Source organism: Natrix helvetica, assembly GCF_964273705.1.
Source record: "Natrix helvetica genome assembly, chromosome: Z".
Taxonomy (NCBI): Eukaryota; Metazoa; Chordata; class Lepidosauria; order Squamata; family Natricidae; genus Natrix; species Natrix helvetica.
In genome coordinates, this window is record NC_138554.1 from 108,296,957 (window position 1) to 108,311,077 (window position 14,121).

At 46.3% G+C, this 14,121-nt stretch overlaps 1 protein-coding gene across 1 annotated transcript in view; it reads right to left on the reverse strand.

Annotated features, from left to right (window-relative positions):
* Positions 1–496: 496 nt before the first annotated feature.
* The window catches only part of UMAD1 (UBAP1-MVB12-associated (UMA) domain containing 1), a 54,128-nt gene continuing 40,503 nt past the window's right edge, over positions 497–14,121 (reverse strand). Inside the window, exon 4 of the mRNA XM_081932254.1 lies at positions 497–1,607. Coding sequence (XP_081788380.1) covers positions 1,353–1,607 — 255 coding nt within the window. The 3' untranslated portion in view covers positions 497–1,352. The remainder of the gene's footprint in view (positions 1,608–14,121) is intronic.

The following is a 14,121-nucleotide window of genomic DNA, read 5'->3' on the forward strand; positions in this document are numbered from 1 at the left end:
TCGGTGTGGAACCGAGAAGCAGAGATTTCCTTTTACATAGGGATACGGCCACCATGCAGCTAAACCCACCAAACCGCAGAGCCACTGCTGAGATCAACACCAAACAGCTGATGGACGGCCAAGCAGCTGAAACAAAAATGGAAGATTGCGGGCATGCGAACTGAGCGTGGCTTATGATTGAACTCTGTTGATTTCCCTGCTAAATAGCTACTGACTTAGCTTAGGGAAGAATAAAGGGTGGGCTGTGGTAGGGAACAGTCAAAAAAGGTGGGATAGTTACTGGACGGTTAGTCCTGATTTTGAATTGCCTGTTAATGGATGTCAGTTTGTGCTGGTGTTTGTGAGGGAGATAAAATATACTCAATTCAGAACTCTAGTTTTGGGGGTTTTTTCCTCACCTTTACATTGGAACCTGACAGCTAGTTTGAAAAAATGCTTGCATTCTTAGCTTCTTTTCATACAATAGAAAGACTGGACAATATGGTTCTCCTCAAGATTTAATTTGTTGTTTAAAATATGATTATATTTTACAGAATATTATCTACCTTTTACATCTTGTAAATTGTTCTTCATTGAAAAAAATAAGATAACAGAAGGAGATGAGGATAGAGAAGGGTGGCATACAGTATTTCATGAAAAGCTATACTGATATATTTTAAATACGTATTGTTATTTTACTGGTGTAAATAAATTAAACATGCATACGTATATTATGTACTCATCTGCATATACACCTATCATTTGTACACAGACAGACATAATGTAGAGTATATTCATATATCCCAACTAGTAGTTACAACAAAAACTTGCAATACAAAAACTGAACATAGAAATTTAAAATACAGAACATGAATAGCCAATCAAAAACTATAATTCCAAGAAATATGAATCAAACTCCAAAGCCAACCTCATATATTTGATATCAATTCATTCTGCATTAATGATGTATAAATTTATATTTTAAAATTTTGTTATGATTTCTCCAACAAAAGGTGCTGTAATAAAATTAACTATATTTATTAATATCATAGTATAAGTTGATTATTTGTAAATTACAATACAATATAACATTTATTTTTCTATGATCAAGCAAGGACTAAGCTAATATAAATATCTGGAAGTTTCTATTATTATTTTCAGTGAGTGCAGATTATAATGTATTTACTGTAATTGACTTGTAATGTTTGGCTTACCTATTCTTATATTGTTATGTAAGAAACACGACAATGATGGAAAATGGTAATGTTCTGTAAGACTAGTGGTAGATACAAACAACTGATTTACATGACAGACAGTACTAGCATATTTTACTTCAAGTGATTTAGGTACATTTGATACTAAGTAACTCAAATTTAAGACTCACATAATACTGAATTTTCAAGTGTAAAATCATACCAAAATCGTGCTAAATTGTTGTTAACATCACAGGAGATCAATTGTCTTGAGAAATCATTACAGGTATCCTGTACTTCCAAAATATGTGGTGCAAGTGCAAAAGGTACATCACTTGGAAATTCTGACACAGAACTGCTTTCCATATTCTGACTTTTCTTTGCCTCTGGTTCAATGTCTGCTTCAGTCAACTTTGACTGGTTTTCTGAATTTGCCTAAGAAAATGAAAGAAAGAACAAAAATATTTGCACTGAAACATTTCCCAGGTTCTCTTGTCTAGAAATTTGTTTCACAATGGCTAACCAGATACTTATGAGAAGACCACAAACAGGACATGAAAGCAAGTATGCTTCGTGTTCATATTTTGTGACAAATAGCACTGAAAGGTCTATAATATTTACATGTTAGTAGTAATATATATTTAACATCATAATTAATAATTGGTAACTATATCCACCATTAACCTTTCTATTTTCCTCTAAAATAAATTTTGAAATGATATAAATATTTACAATAGTTTTTTATAGAATGAAATAAAACAAGAATGCTCATAAACATAGTCTCTATGTAGAGCAAATTTTATCTCATAGCAAATGAGATATATCCACTTCACTTAAAGACGTCTATAAATATTGAAGAAAAATACCAGAGAACAGTATACCTGGGGAAAGAAACAGAATACATCAGCTAAAAAGCAAATTTTCACTGATATTTACAGTGATACTATTGTTATATTGCTTTTAAGATCATACACACAGAACCATCATTTTAAGAAGATTCTGATTTAAAGATACAGAATATCTAAAGATTCCTGATAAAATAAGATTCAATTCTATCCTGGCATTAAAGCACACTTATAAAGATTTTTCCAAATAGCAGTTTTTAAAGTTAGTAACAGATTCCTGAGCCTGAGGATTCTGTGTGAATATTTTTTTTGGTTCAGGGAGCATATAGTTGCCTTCTGTGAACAATGAACATTTTGGTGAGTGGAATGAAGTAGAGTAGAATAATCAGTGGCTTATTTTTCAGTTTCAATTAGCGATTAGAAACTTGGTCATGGCAGTTCAACAGGATTGGAGAAGATTGGAGAGTGTGAGAACTAATGTCTGAAGTTAGGGGGAGATAAAATAGGAAGTTGAAAGATAGGAATAATAAGAATAAGTTGTTTGAAATAAGAGAATAAGAAATTTGTGATAGATAGATAGACTGAAGGAAAGGAACTAGAAGGGGCAAGATTGTTCCTTTATTTAAAAAAAAACAGTATTATTACATGCCAGGAAACAATTTAAAATATGAATGGCCTTCAATTCAGATTCATCATGATAATGATTTGTTTCATATTAGTTATACTTATAATAAGTATAAAATAAATACTTTTTCTAGATATATGCAAAGGGTTCCCAAGCAGGAACTGCAGGATCTGGCAAGCAGATAATGTTTTATCAAAGACTTATTAACTACTTATTAATATGTTTGACCCAATTATTGTGGGATTACTTTCTCCACTACATAAAATGTTAAATTTAACATTAAAAAATAAAGATCCTTTGAGTCAAGTTTGATTCTAATAATATGAGACCACTCTTAATATTAAAAATATTTTATATTAGTTTAATTGCTACATAAATTAAGAATAGTGTATGTGATAATTTTATTTAAGCAACTAGTCTTCTTTTGTAAAATGTTTAATATGTGATGGACAGTTTATCATATAACTAGAACCTTAATCTCACAATGTCTGAGAAGGTTTAGCATCCTACTGTCCTAATAAACAGAGAATATTCTATGTCTGTGCAATTGTTTCTATAAACATTCCTATACTGTATTGACTGAAAAATATTATTCAGGCATTGGTTGCTTATATCTGTTCCCTCTGTATTTTCTCACTAACATACAGCATACAATAAAATAATATTTTGACTTGAATGTTGAATTTTGAACTGGTAATAAGTTCATGTCAATCATGTCAAATTTAAATCCATTTTATTTATTAAATCTAATCAGTTTAAATAACAAAAGCTAATTATCCAATATATATTATTTCTACAATTAGAAATTACAATTAGTTTGATGTGATGGTTAAAAGCCCTTGACTAGAAATCAGAAGATGTTGAATTCTTATCCTCTTTACATGTTTATTTTATATTTATGTAAATCATTTTCACAAAAATGACTCTAGGCCAGTGATAATTAACCTTTTCAGCACCAAGTGCCAAATCTGGAGTACGTGTGTGCCAGAGTGCCGGAACCCAGAAGAGAGCAGCTGGCCGGTGCACATGCGCAACGGACAAGCTGTCCGGCATGCATGCACATGATGGAACCCGGAAGAGCAGCTGGTGATGCCATGCGTACCCAGAGAGGGCTCTGCCTGCCACATCTGGCACGCATGCCATAGGTTCGCCATCACGGCATAGGCTTTACTTGGATAAAAGCATAAAAATGAAGGCACAAAAAGAAAACACAACGGACGACTTCCGTTCCCCGAAGGTGACGGATGTGCACGTCCGCTGCTCGCCTTTTCGGTGGGCTCCCTTTGGGAGCACAGGGTGCCTTGGAGGGGCGCCCTGCTGTAGGGTGGCTTGCTGGGACCCCCTGGATCGACGGCAGCCGCGGGTGGATCTCCAGCTTCGCCCCAGGAGCCTGGAAGCGTGGGGGTGCGCGGCAGCGCTGCATGTTGCCGCGCGTCTTCGCCGAGCGGAGCCTAGAAGGAAATAATCAATTTGAAGGCTACAGCTGAAGTGCGGTGAGGTGGGGAGTCTCCCCAAGTCTTTTGCTGATTTACTCAATTGATGAACTGCAGTCTTGTTAAATTCTTGTTTCAATCTCCAGAAGAGTTAAGATTGGAGGGGGGGATTTCACCCCCCTCGGAAAAGCGGCATTTGTAACATCTCTCCCTCTCAGAGGAGAGAGAGAGCTAAAAACGGACTTTCACTTCCCTTAACAAATGGGAGGATGATTTTTTATTACAATTGCAAGAGAGTGGATGGCTGAGTTAATCTTTCTTCAAACCATTTATGAGAACTATGGATTTGTTGTTTCCGGACCTCCTGTAAAGGCTGAGCCAAGATGGCCAACTTCCTCCTTCTTCTTTGACTTCTTTGATTTCACGAATGAGATTCCTCTTTTGGAAGATTTTCTGGCTTTGAACTATTCTCCACCCCAGAGATCTCTAGGACCCTCTTCTATTATACACTTCCCCTGGATTTGGAACATTGGACTCAATTATTTGGCTAAGAGCTGCTTGGGAAGACTAATATTCCCCTCTGGGTTTGCCTGCCTCGTGATCTCTCCCAGTTGTGCTTTTCCACAGACGCCATTTCTTTGCACAGACTTATAACTATCTCTAAGCTTTATGATGGGTCCTAAAAAATTACCGCCTGGCAAGGCTTCTTCGGCCCCGACATCTTCTACGTCTAGTCCAATTACTCAACAGTCACAATTGGGGTCATTTCTACAATCTAAAGCCCCCGAAGAGAGTTCAAAGGACTTATCCGTTCACCAGATGCTTCAATCTCTCTTAAAGGGACAGGCTGAATTGAAAAAAGCGACAGACTTAAATGATCAGCTCAGAGAAACGCAACAAGCCACACAAAATAAACAGAGAATAGGTGTACTGGAGGAGGGTGCGGTTGGGATGAGGGAGGAGGTTAGGACAATCCAAAGGGGGAGCGTAGAATTTGAAAAACATATGATAAAAATGGAATTCGAAAGGATGTCTTTTTTCCTTAGGTTTCAAAATTTACCTGAAACTGAGAACGAAGACCTTAAGGAGATGACCACAATATTAGCAGAATACATCAACAGAGACAAACAACAGCTCTGGTGGGATATTGACCTGATTTATAGGATTAACTCGGCATATGCTAGAACACACAACGTTCCAAGGGAAGTCCATGTTAAATTTCTTAGAAAGACCACAAGAGATGAGGTCCTAGGTGCTCAGAGGGTGGGACCACTAAAATATAAAGACAGAGAAATAACCATTCTTAAACAGATCCCAAAGAAAGTAAGAGATGAGAGGAAGAAATATTCCTCTTTAGCAAAAAAATTATATAATAAAGGGGTCTGGTTCAGGTGTATGTTAATTTTCTGGGAGGGAAGAGAATTAGAATCAACACAGTAGTGGAAGCGGAGGCTTTCATTAAAAAACATAGTGCCCTTCTAGACGAAACAGGGGATGGTACACAAGATATGAAGGAGGGAGGGGCCGAGGCTCTGCCAGAAGACGGGGGGAGGATCCAACACTGAGAAGACTCAGGTCACAAAAATGAATTGAAACATTACTGCAATTGTTGTTATAATGTAATTAATGGAAGTGACATAAAAATGATTGAATATATTGATGATTTAATGTAAAACCAAAACTGCCAATATCTACTCAAATGTTGATGTATTTTCCTACTTTTTTTTGTAAAAGTTACGAGACTTGGGGGGACTACCTTCCCCCGCATGATGTAGCTATCAAAATTTTCTATGCCCTTTCTTTACCCCTTTTCCTTTAAAAATTTGTAAAAATCAATAAAAAAATTTCAAAAAAGAAAAAGAAAACACAACAAACATCCTAAGCAGAAAACCAGAATAACAGAGACCAACTACTGCATATTTTATTGAAGATCTTTCATTTTGGGATAGGCTTATCTGATGTTCTTGTCCAATGTCCAGGAAAAGAACCAGGTTTTGAGGGCCTTATAGAGAGGCAACAGGGTCAGGCCATCTGAATGTCAGGTGAGATATTGTTTTACAAAGCCCCCCTCATTAACGACCTGGTGTCGGAGGGGGAGCCGGAACTGGCAGGAATTACGGAGACCTGGCTGGGCCACGAGGGAGGTCTCCCTCTCGTGGAAATGTGCCCGCCAGGTTACCGCGCATTTTATGAGTCACGGGCACTAGGCAGGGGTGGTGGGGTAGCGGTCATTGTGAGGGAAGGTCTTGAGCCGAGACAGACTACTGTGCCACAGATAACCGGTTGTGAGTCCCTATGTGTGAAGTGGGGCCCAGGGAAGCCGTTGGGCTTGCTAATTATATACCTGGCTCCTCGCTATGCATCAGCAGCCCTGCCCGAGCTCCTTGGGGTGATCGCCGAGATGGCAGTTGAAACGCCCAAACTGTTGGTCATGGGTGACTTCAACTTGCCATCGGTAGGGGAGGCATCCGAAGTAGCTCGGGAGTTCATGGCTTCCATGACAGCCATGGACCTGACCCAAATAATTCAGGGCCCCACATATGAGGGAGGACACACACTGGATCTTATTTTTGTCTCTGGCCAATGGAGGAGTGATCTGGGAGTAGGGAATTTAGCTATCACCCCCCTGTCATGGTCTGATCACTCACTGCTCCGGCTCGACTTTCCAGCCGCTACTCCCCACCGCGGGGAGGCGGAACCAGATTGCCCAAGATGGTTCCACCCCAGGCGCCTGATGGAACCTGACAGGTTCCAGACGGAGCTCGGGCCATTTCCTGTAGCCCTGACCCACACCCGGTCGGAGGACCTAATGGCATGGAATAGTGCGGCCGCTGGGGCCTTGGACCGGGTGGCGCCTTTGCGGCCCCTCTTGCGGCAGCGAACCACCCAGGCCCCTTGGTTCACCGAGGAGCTGAGGGTGATGAAGCGCCACAAGAGACGCCTAGAGAGCAGATGGAGATCATCACGCTCTGAATCTGACCGAACTCAGGTGAGAGCCCATTTACGGACTTACCTTGTGGCGTTAAGAGTGGCCAAGCGTGAGTACTGTGCCACTCTTATTGCGTCCGCAGATAACCGCCCTGCCGCCCGGTTTGGGGTGACCCGCTCCCTCCTCCAACAGAGGCCGCGGGAAACTCCTCTGCAGGGCAGAGCAGAGGAATTTGGGGAGTATCTGCAGGACAAAATCGCTCAGATTCGAAGCGAGTTGGTCCCTACTAGTGGTCTGGAAGGGATGTCGGAGGCGGGTCGTGAGGTCCCATTCTGGGAGGAGTTTGACTCTGTTACTTCCGATGATATGGACAGGCTGCGTAGGGCGACTGCGAGCCACCACATGTTTATTGGACCCGTGTCCCTCCTGGCTTGTACTGGCATCCTGGGAGGTCACACGAGGCTGGCTCCAGGAGTTAGTCATTGCTTCCTTGAGTGAAGGGTCCCTGCCGGCCGCCCTGAAAGAGGCGGTGGTGAGGCCCCTCCTCAAGAAGCCTTCCCTGGACCCAGCTCTGTTAGCCAACTACCGTCCCGTCTCCAACCTTTGCTTTCTGGCGAAGGTTGTAGAGAGTGTGGTGGCACAACAGTTTCCGCGCCACCTGGAGGAAACTGATTATCTGGACCCGCGCCAGTCCGGTTTTCGGCCCGGCCACAGCACGGAGACGGCATTGGTCGCGTTGGTGGATGATCTCTGGAGGGCCAGAGGTGGGGGTTGCTCCTCCATCCTGGTCCTATTAGACCTCTCGGCAGCTTTCGATACCATTGACCATGGTATCCTATTGCATCGATTGGAGGGGTTGGGGGTGAGGGGCACCGTTTTGCGGTGGTTCTCCTCCTACCTCTCTGGCCGAGTGCAATTTGTATTGGCAGGGGGGCAGAGGTCGACCTCGAGGCCGCTCTCTTGTGGGGTGCCACAAGGGTCGGTCCTCTCGCCTCTCCTGTTCAATGCATATATGAAGCCGCTGGCCGAGATCATTCGTGGGTTCGGGGTAGATTACCATCTGTACGCGGATGACACCCAGCTGTACATCTCTACCCCAAACCACCCCAACGATGCTATCGAAGTGATGTCCCGGTGTCTGGAAGCCGTACGGATCTGGATGGGAAGTAACAGACTCAAGCTCAACCCGTCCAAGACTGAGTGGCTGTGGCTACCGGCGCCCCGGTTCAACCACCTTACTCCATCACTGGCCATTGGGGGCGAATGTCTGGCCCCCGTGGATCGGGTACGCAATTTGGGCATCCTTCTGGATACCCGGCTGTCCATGGATGACCATGACACAGCCGTGGCCAGGGGGCGTTCCACCAGGTCCGCCTGGTGCGCCAATTGCATCCCCTATTGGACCGGAGTGCCCTTCGCACAGTCACTCATGCGCTTGTGACGTCCCGGCTAGACTACTGCAACGCTCTCTACATGGGGCTCCCCTTGAGATGCACCCAAAGGCTGCAGCTGGTTCAGAATGCGGCCGCGCGGGCAATCTCGGGAGTCTTTAGCTACTCCCACGTAACACCTACACTGGCTGCCTGTGGCTTTTCGGGTGCGTTTCAAGGTGTTGACCATCATCTTTAAGGCGCTCCATGGCACAGGACCTAGTTATTTGCGGGATCGTATCCTGCCCCATACATCCCTTCGGCCGATTCGCTCACACAGAGAGGGACTCCTCCGGGTGCCGTCCACTAGGCTGTGCCAGCGGGCGACGCCTAGGGGAAGGGCCTTCTCTGTGATGGGCCCAACCCTCTGGAATGACCTTCCCCCCGACATTAGAATGACTACGGATCTCCGCTCCTTCCGTCAGAAACTTAAAACCCACCTGTTCCAGCTAGCCGGCTTGGCCTAATTCCACCTTTCCCACCTCAGTTTTATTTCTAAATTTTATGATTGGTTTTATGGTCTGTTTTTAACTTTTATAAATTCGTACAGGGGTTGTTTAATCTGATTTTTAGCTATCTATACGATTGTTTGTATGGTTTTTAAAAATTTATTCCTGTACACCGCCCCGAGTCCCTCCGGGGAGAGGGGGCGGTCTAGAAATCTAATAAATTGTTGTTGTTGTTGTTGTTGTTGTTGTTGTTGTTGTTATTGTTGTTGTTATTATTATTATTATTATTATTATTATTATTATTATTATTATTATTATTATTATTATTATTATTATTATTATTATTATTAGGCAGGTGCTGCAAGGGAAGAAGCATATCTGCTGCCAGATGACATTGCTTTACCAAAGGGATCTTAAGCATGTCCAGTATGCCAGAACTCATAAGATGAGCAGAGATCATTGGAAAGAGGTGGTGTTAGAAATAATCTGGTTATTTCTGGTTAGCAACATAGTTAGTATAGTTAGAAGCTCCTGCAGTGAAAATATCAAGTTAAGTCGTTAAATATATTGCTTACCCTAACAGGTTGGATGCATTAATCAGATAAATAATAATAATAAATAATAATAATAATAATAATAATAATAATAATAATAATAATAATAATAATAATAATAATAATAATAATAATAATAATAATAATAATAATAATAAATATTTATTTCTTAGCCGCATCCTCTCCCGAAGGACTCGGGGCGGCGTACAATGAAACATATGAAATAAATATGGACAAAACAAACATATAACAGAGACATATACCGAAACATACACAAGGAGGAGGTCGGCTGATAAATAAAACAATTAAAATACAATATTTAAAAACCCCTAGATAATTAAATATAATTAAAATACCCAGTAAAAGCCTGTCAGGAGCGATATGGTTAGATCAAAGTTGAGCCAGGCCAGCTGCTTGGAATAGGTGGGTCTTAAGCTTAATACGAAAGGAGCGGAGGTCAGAGGTATTCCTAATATCCGGAGGGAGGTCATTCCACAGGGCTGGGCCCGCCACAGAGAAGGCTCTACTCCTAGGCGCCGCCCCCCGACACTGTCTTGTGGACGGCACCTGGAGGAGGCCCTCTCTGTGCGAGCGGATTGGTCGCAGGGATGTATGGGGCAGAATACGATCCCGCAAGTAACTAGGTCCTGAGCCATGGAGCGCTTTAAAGATTATTATCAAAACCTTGAAACGCACCCGATAGACCACAGGAAGCCAGTGCAGCTCGCGCAGGAACGGTGTCACATGGGAGTACCTAGTACTCCCCATAATTACCCGCGCGGCTGCGTTCTGGACCAACTGTAGCCTCCGGGTGCATTTCAAGGGAAGCCCCATGTAGAGAGCGTTACAGTAGTCCAAGCGAGACGTCACCAGCGCATGAGTGACTGTGCGTAAGGTGTCCCGGTCCAGTAGGGGGCGCAATTGACGCACCAGGCGAACCTGGTGGAACGCCCCCTTGCCACGGCTGTCACATGGTCATCCATGGACAGCCGGGCATCCAGGAGGACGCCCAAATTGCGCGCCCGCTCCACGGGGGCAAGTTGAATGCCCCCAATGGCCAATGATGGAATTAATTGGCTGAACCGGGGAGCTGGTACCCACAGCCACTCCGTCTTGGAGGGGTTGAGCTTGAGTCGGTTGTCATCCATCCAGATCCGTACGGCTTCCACACACCGGGACATCACTTCGATGGCCTCGTTGGGGTGGTTCGGGGTGGAAAAGTACAGCTGAGTATCATCAGCGTACAGGTGGTATCCCACCCCGAAACCACGGATGATCTCACCCAGCGGCTTCATATATGTGTTGAAGAGGAGTGGCGAGAGGACCGACCCCTGTGGCACCCCACAAGTAAGGGGGCGTAGGGTCGACCTCTCTTCTCCTGCCAACACACGCTGCGTCCGGTCAGAAAGGTAGGAGCCGAACCACCGCAAAACGGTGCCCCGGACCCCCAGCCCCTCCAGCCGGCGCAGCAGGATACCATGGTCGATGGTATCAAAAGCCGCCGAGAGGTCTAATAGGACCAGGATAGAGGAACAACCTCTGTCTCTGGCCCTCCAGAGATCATCCACCAACGCGACCAAGGCCGTCTCCATGCTGTGACCGGGGCGGAAGCCGGACTGGCGCGGGTCTAGATAATCATTTTCCTCCAGATGTCGTGGAAACTGGTAGGCCACCACACTCTCTACAACCTTCGCCAAAAAGGGAAGGTTGGAGACAGGACGATAATTGGCCAGCTCCAAAGGGTCCAGGGAAGGCTTCTTGAGCAAGGGTCTCACCACCGTCTCTTTCAAGGCGGCCGGGAGAGACCCCTCGCTCAGCGAAGCATTCACTAGGCCCAGGAGCCAGTCTCGTGTAACCTCCCAGGATGCCAGTACAAGCCAGGAGGGGCACGGGTCCAATAAACATGTGGTGGGTCGCAGTCGTCCACGCAATCTGTCCAAATCCTCGATGGCAACCAAGTCAAACTCCTCCCAGATCGATTCCTCAAGACTCGCCATGGACGTCTCCATTGGATCTCTGACAGGAACCCAATCCTTCCGGATTTGAGCGATTTTATCCTGCAGATATTTACCAAATTCCTCTGCCCTGCCCTGTAGGGGGGCCTCCCGCGGCCTCTGAAACAAGAGGGAGCGGGACACCCGAAACAGGGCGGCAGGGCGGTTCTCCACGGATGCAATGAGAGTGGCACAATATTGGCGTTTGGCCACTCTCAATGCCACAAGGTACGTCCTTAAAGGGGCTCGTGCCTGTGTTCGATCAAATTCGGAGCGAGAGGATCTCCAACGACTCTCTAGACGTCTCTTGCGGCACTTCATCACCCTTAGCTCCTCGGTAAACCAAGGGGCTAGGGTGGATCGTTGCCGCCGGAGAGGCCACAAAGGCGCCACCCGGTTCAAGGCCCCGGTAGTTGCATTATTCCACGCAACTACCAGGTCCTCTACCCGGGGGCGGGTCAAGGTTACAGGAGGTGGCCCAAGCTCCGTCTGGAACCTATCAGGTTCCATCAGGCGCCTGGTGCGGAACCATCTGGAACTTTCCGGTTCCGCCTCCCCGCAGCGGGAGGTAGCACCAGGGAAGTCAAGACGGAGGAGTGAGTGATCTGACCATGACAGGGGAGTGATGGTTAAGTCCCCTCCTCCCAGATCACTCAGCCACTGGCCAGAGACAAAAACAAGGTCCAGAGTGTGTCCTCCCTCGTGTGTCGGGCCCTGAATCATTTGAGTCAGGTCCATGGCTGTCATGGAAGCCATGAACTCCCGAACCCCCTCTGATGCTTCTCCCATCGATGGCAGGTTAAAATCCCCCATCACTAAAAGTTTGGGGGTCTCAACCGCCACCGATGCGATCAGCTCGAGGAGTTCGGGCAGGGCCGGTGATGTATAGCGAGGAGCCAGGTATACTATCAGCAGGCCCAACTGTCTCCCAGGCCCCCATTTCACAACAAGGGATTCACATCCGGACGTCTGTGGCACAGTAGACTCCCTCGGCTCTAAGTCCTCCCGAATAATTGCTGCCACCCCACCGCCCCTTCCCTGGGCCCGGGGCTGGTGAAATGCTCGGTAGCCTGGTGGGCACATTTCGACGAGGGGAAGACCTCCCTCGTGGCCCAACCAGGTCTCCGTTATTCCCGCGAGGTCCGGCTCCCGCTCTAAAATTAGATCGTGAATGAGGGGGGCCTTGTTAACAACGGACCTCGCATTGCATAACAGCAGCCTCAGGCCTTGGGTCTGTAACTCTTGACCACCTAGAACGCGGGGGTTGGTACAAGCGACCGGGTGTAACCAGCAACCACGGTCTCCCAACCGACTGTAGGTTCTTAAGCTGTCCTCGTATCTGCCCCTCCCTGCGACCGTTGGAATTAAAGAGCCCTGTATAGGAATGGTGTCCTCCCCCTCCTCCTCCCTTCCGCCCCTTCTGCTCGCGACCACACCTGGAGGCCCGGCTCTCACATCGCTCCTGGTCTGACCCACCCACCCCCCCTCCCTGGAACCCCCTAAAAACAATGTAAAACATTTAACTAAAAATCCCCTCAGCTTCCGTTTCTTCCACCTCTCGGGGTTCACAAACCCGTCATCAAGGCAGGCCCTTGTAAGAGCCAAGGGCCATACCTGCGAGAGAGGGGCCTCCCGCAGGCGGAGCAGGTCTAACCTTGAATAAATTGATAGAATATTAAAGCCCAATTGGGTAAGGGTGCAGGTAGTAAAAGTCAATAGCCGGAGGGCTAAGGTCTTAATGGGATACTAAAGCTGGAGGCTTTAGTATCCAGATAGTACTTGGAAAGAGGGCGGGGGGGAAATGTTCAAATATTCCCAAAGTGGAGCAAGGCAGAGATGTCATAAAAATGGGAACCAGTCTAAGGTGGTTGAGGATAGATATAATTACAGATGTGGGATCCTTAGTGGGTGGAGGGGGCATTCTGAGCCCAGCTGTTTTTAATCTAGGCAATCAGTCAGGCCCATCCATAGCCCTGAAACGGGCCTCCAGTGGCCTCTGAAGTTCTAGGCCATCCCCAGCCGTTATTTTAGTTCCTCTCCTCACTTCTGGTTCCCCAACACATTCATCTTGGTCCCCATCCGGCGCCTCAGTGATCATTGCAATTTGGGTAAAGCTCTCAAAAATTGTAGGAACATTCTCCAGGTTCTCCAGGTTCCCGGGAGCATGGGAGCAGCCAGGCTACAGCCTAATGTCCTAGAGGAGTCCCTGGCTGCAGCTCTTTCCACACCTCCAACGCTGCAGCCATCTCCCTTTGCTGTTCCTGACTGTCTCCTGATCTGCTCACCTCTCCGGAGCCTCCAGTGCCTCGTTGTCTTCTCTGGAGTCGTAGGGAGAACCTTGTTCTCTTTGGTGCCATTCTCTTGCTTTTTTCCCATTTTTTTGCATTTTTTTCGCAACGCAGTTCAAATTTCGCGCCTTCGCGCCGCCGCCATTGCCTCCCGGCTTCCTCCTCAGCCGCTCACAGCCGCTCCGCTCCTTCCACTCTCGTTCTTCTCCGACCAACCCTGGTGGGCTAAAACGAGCCCAAAACAAGCCAGGGTGGTCGGACTACCCAATTCTCGGCCCTCCGATGACATGAGGGCCGGCAGCAACCTCCTATCCAGTCGGGACGCTCCATGGCAAGCTTAGGAGCTTAGGAAGGCGACCGCCATCGCCGGAAGCTCCTCCTCCTCCTAAATTACTACTATGA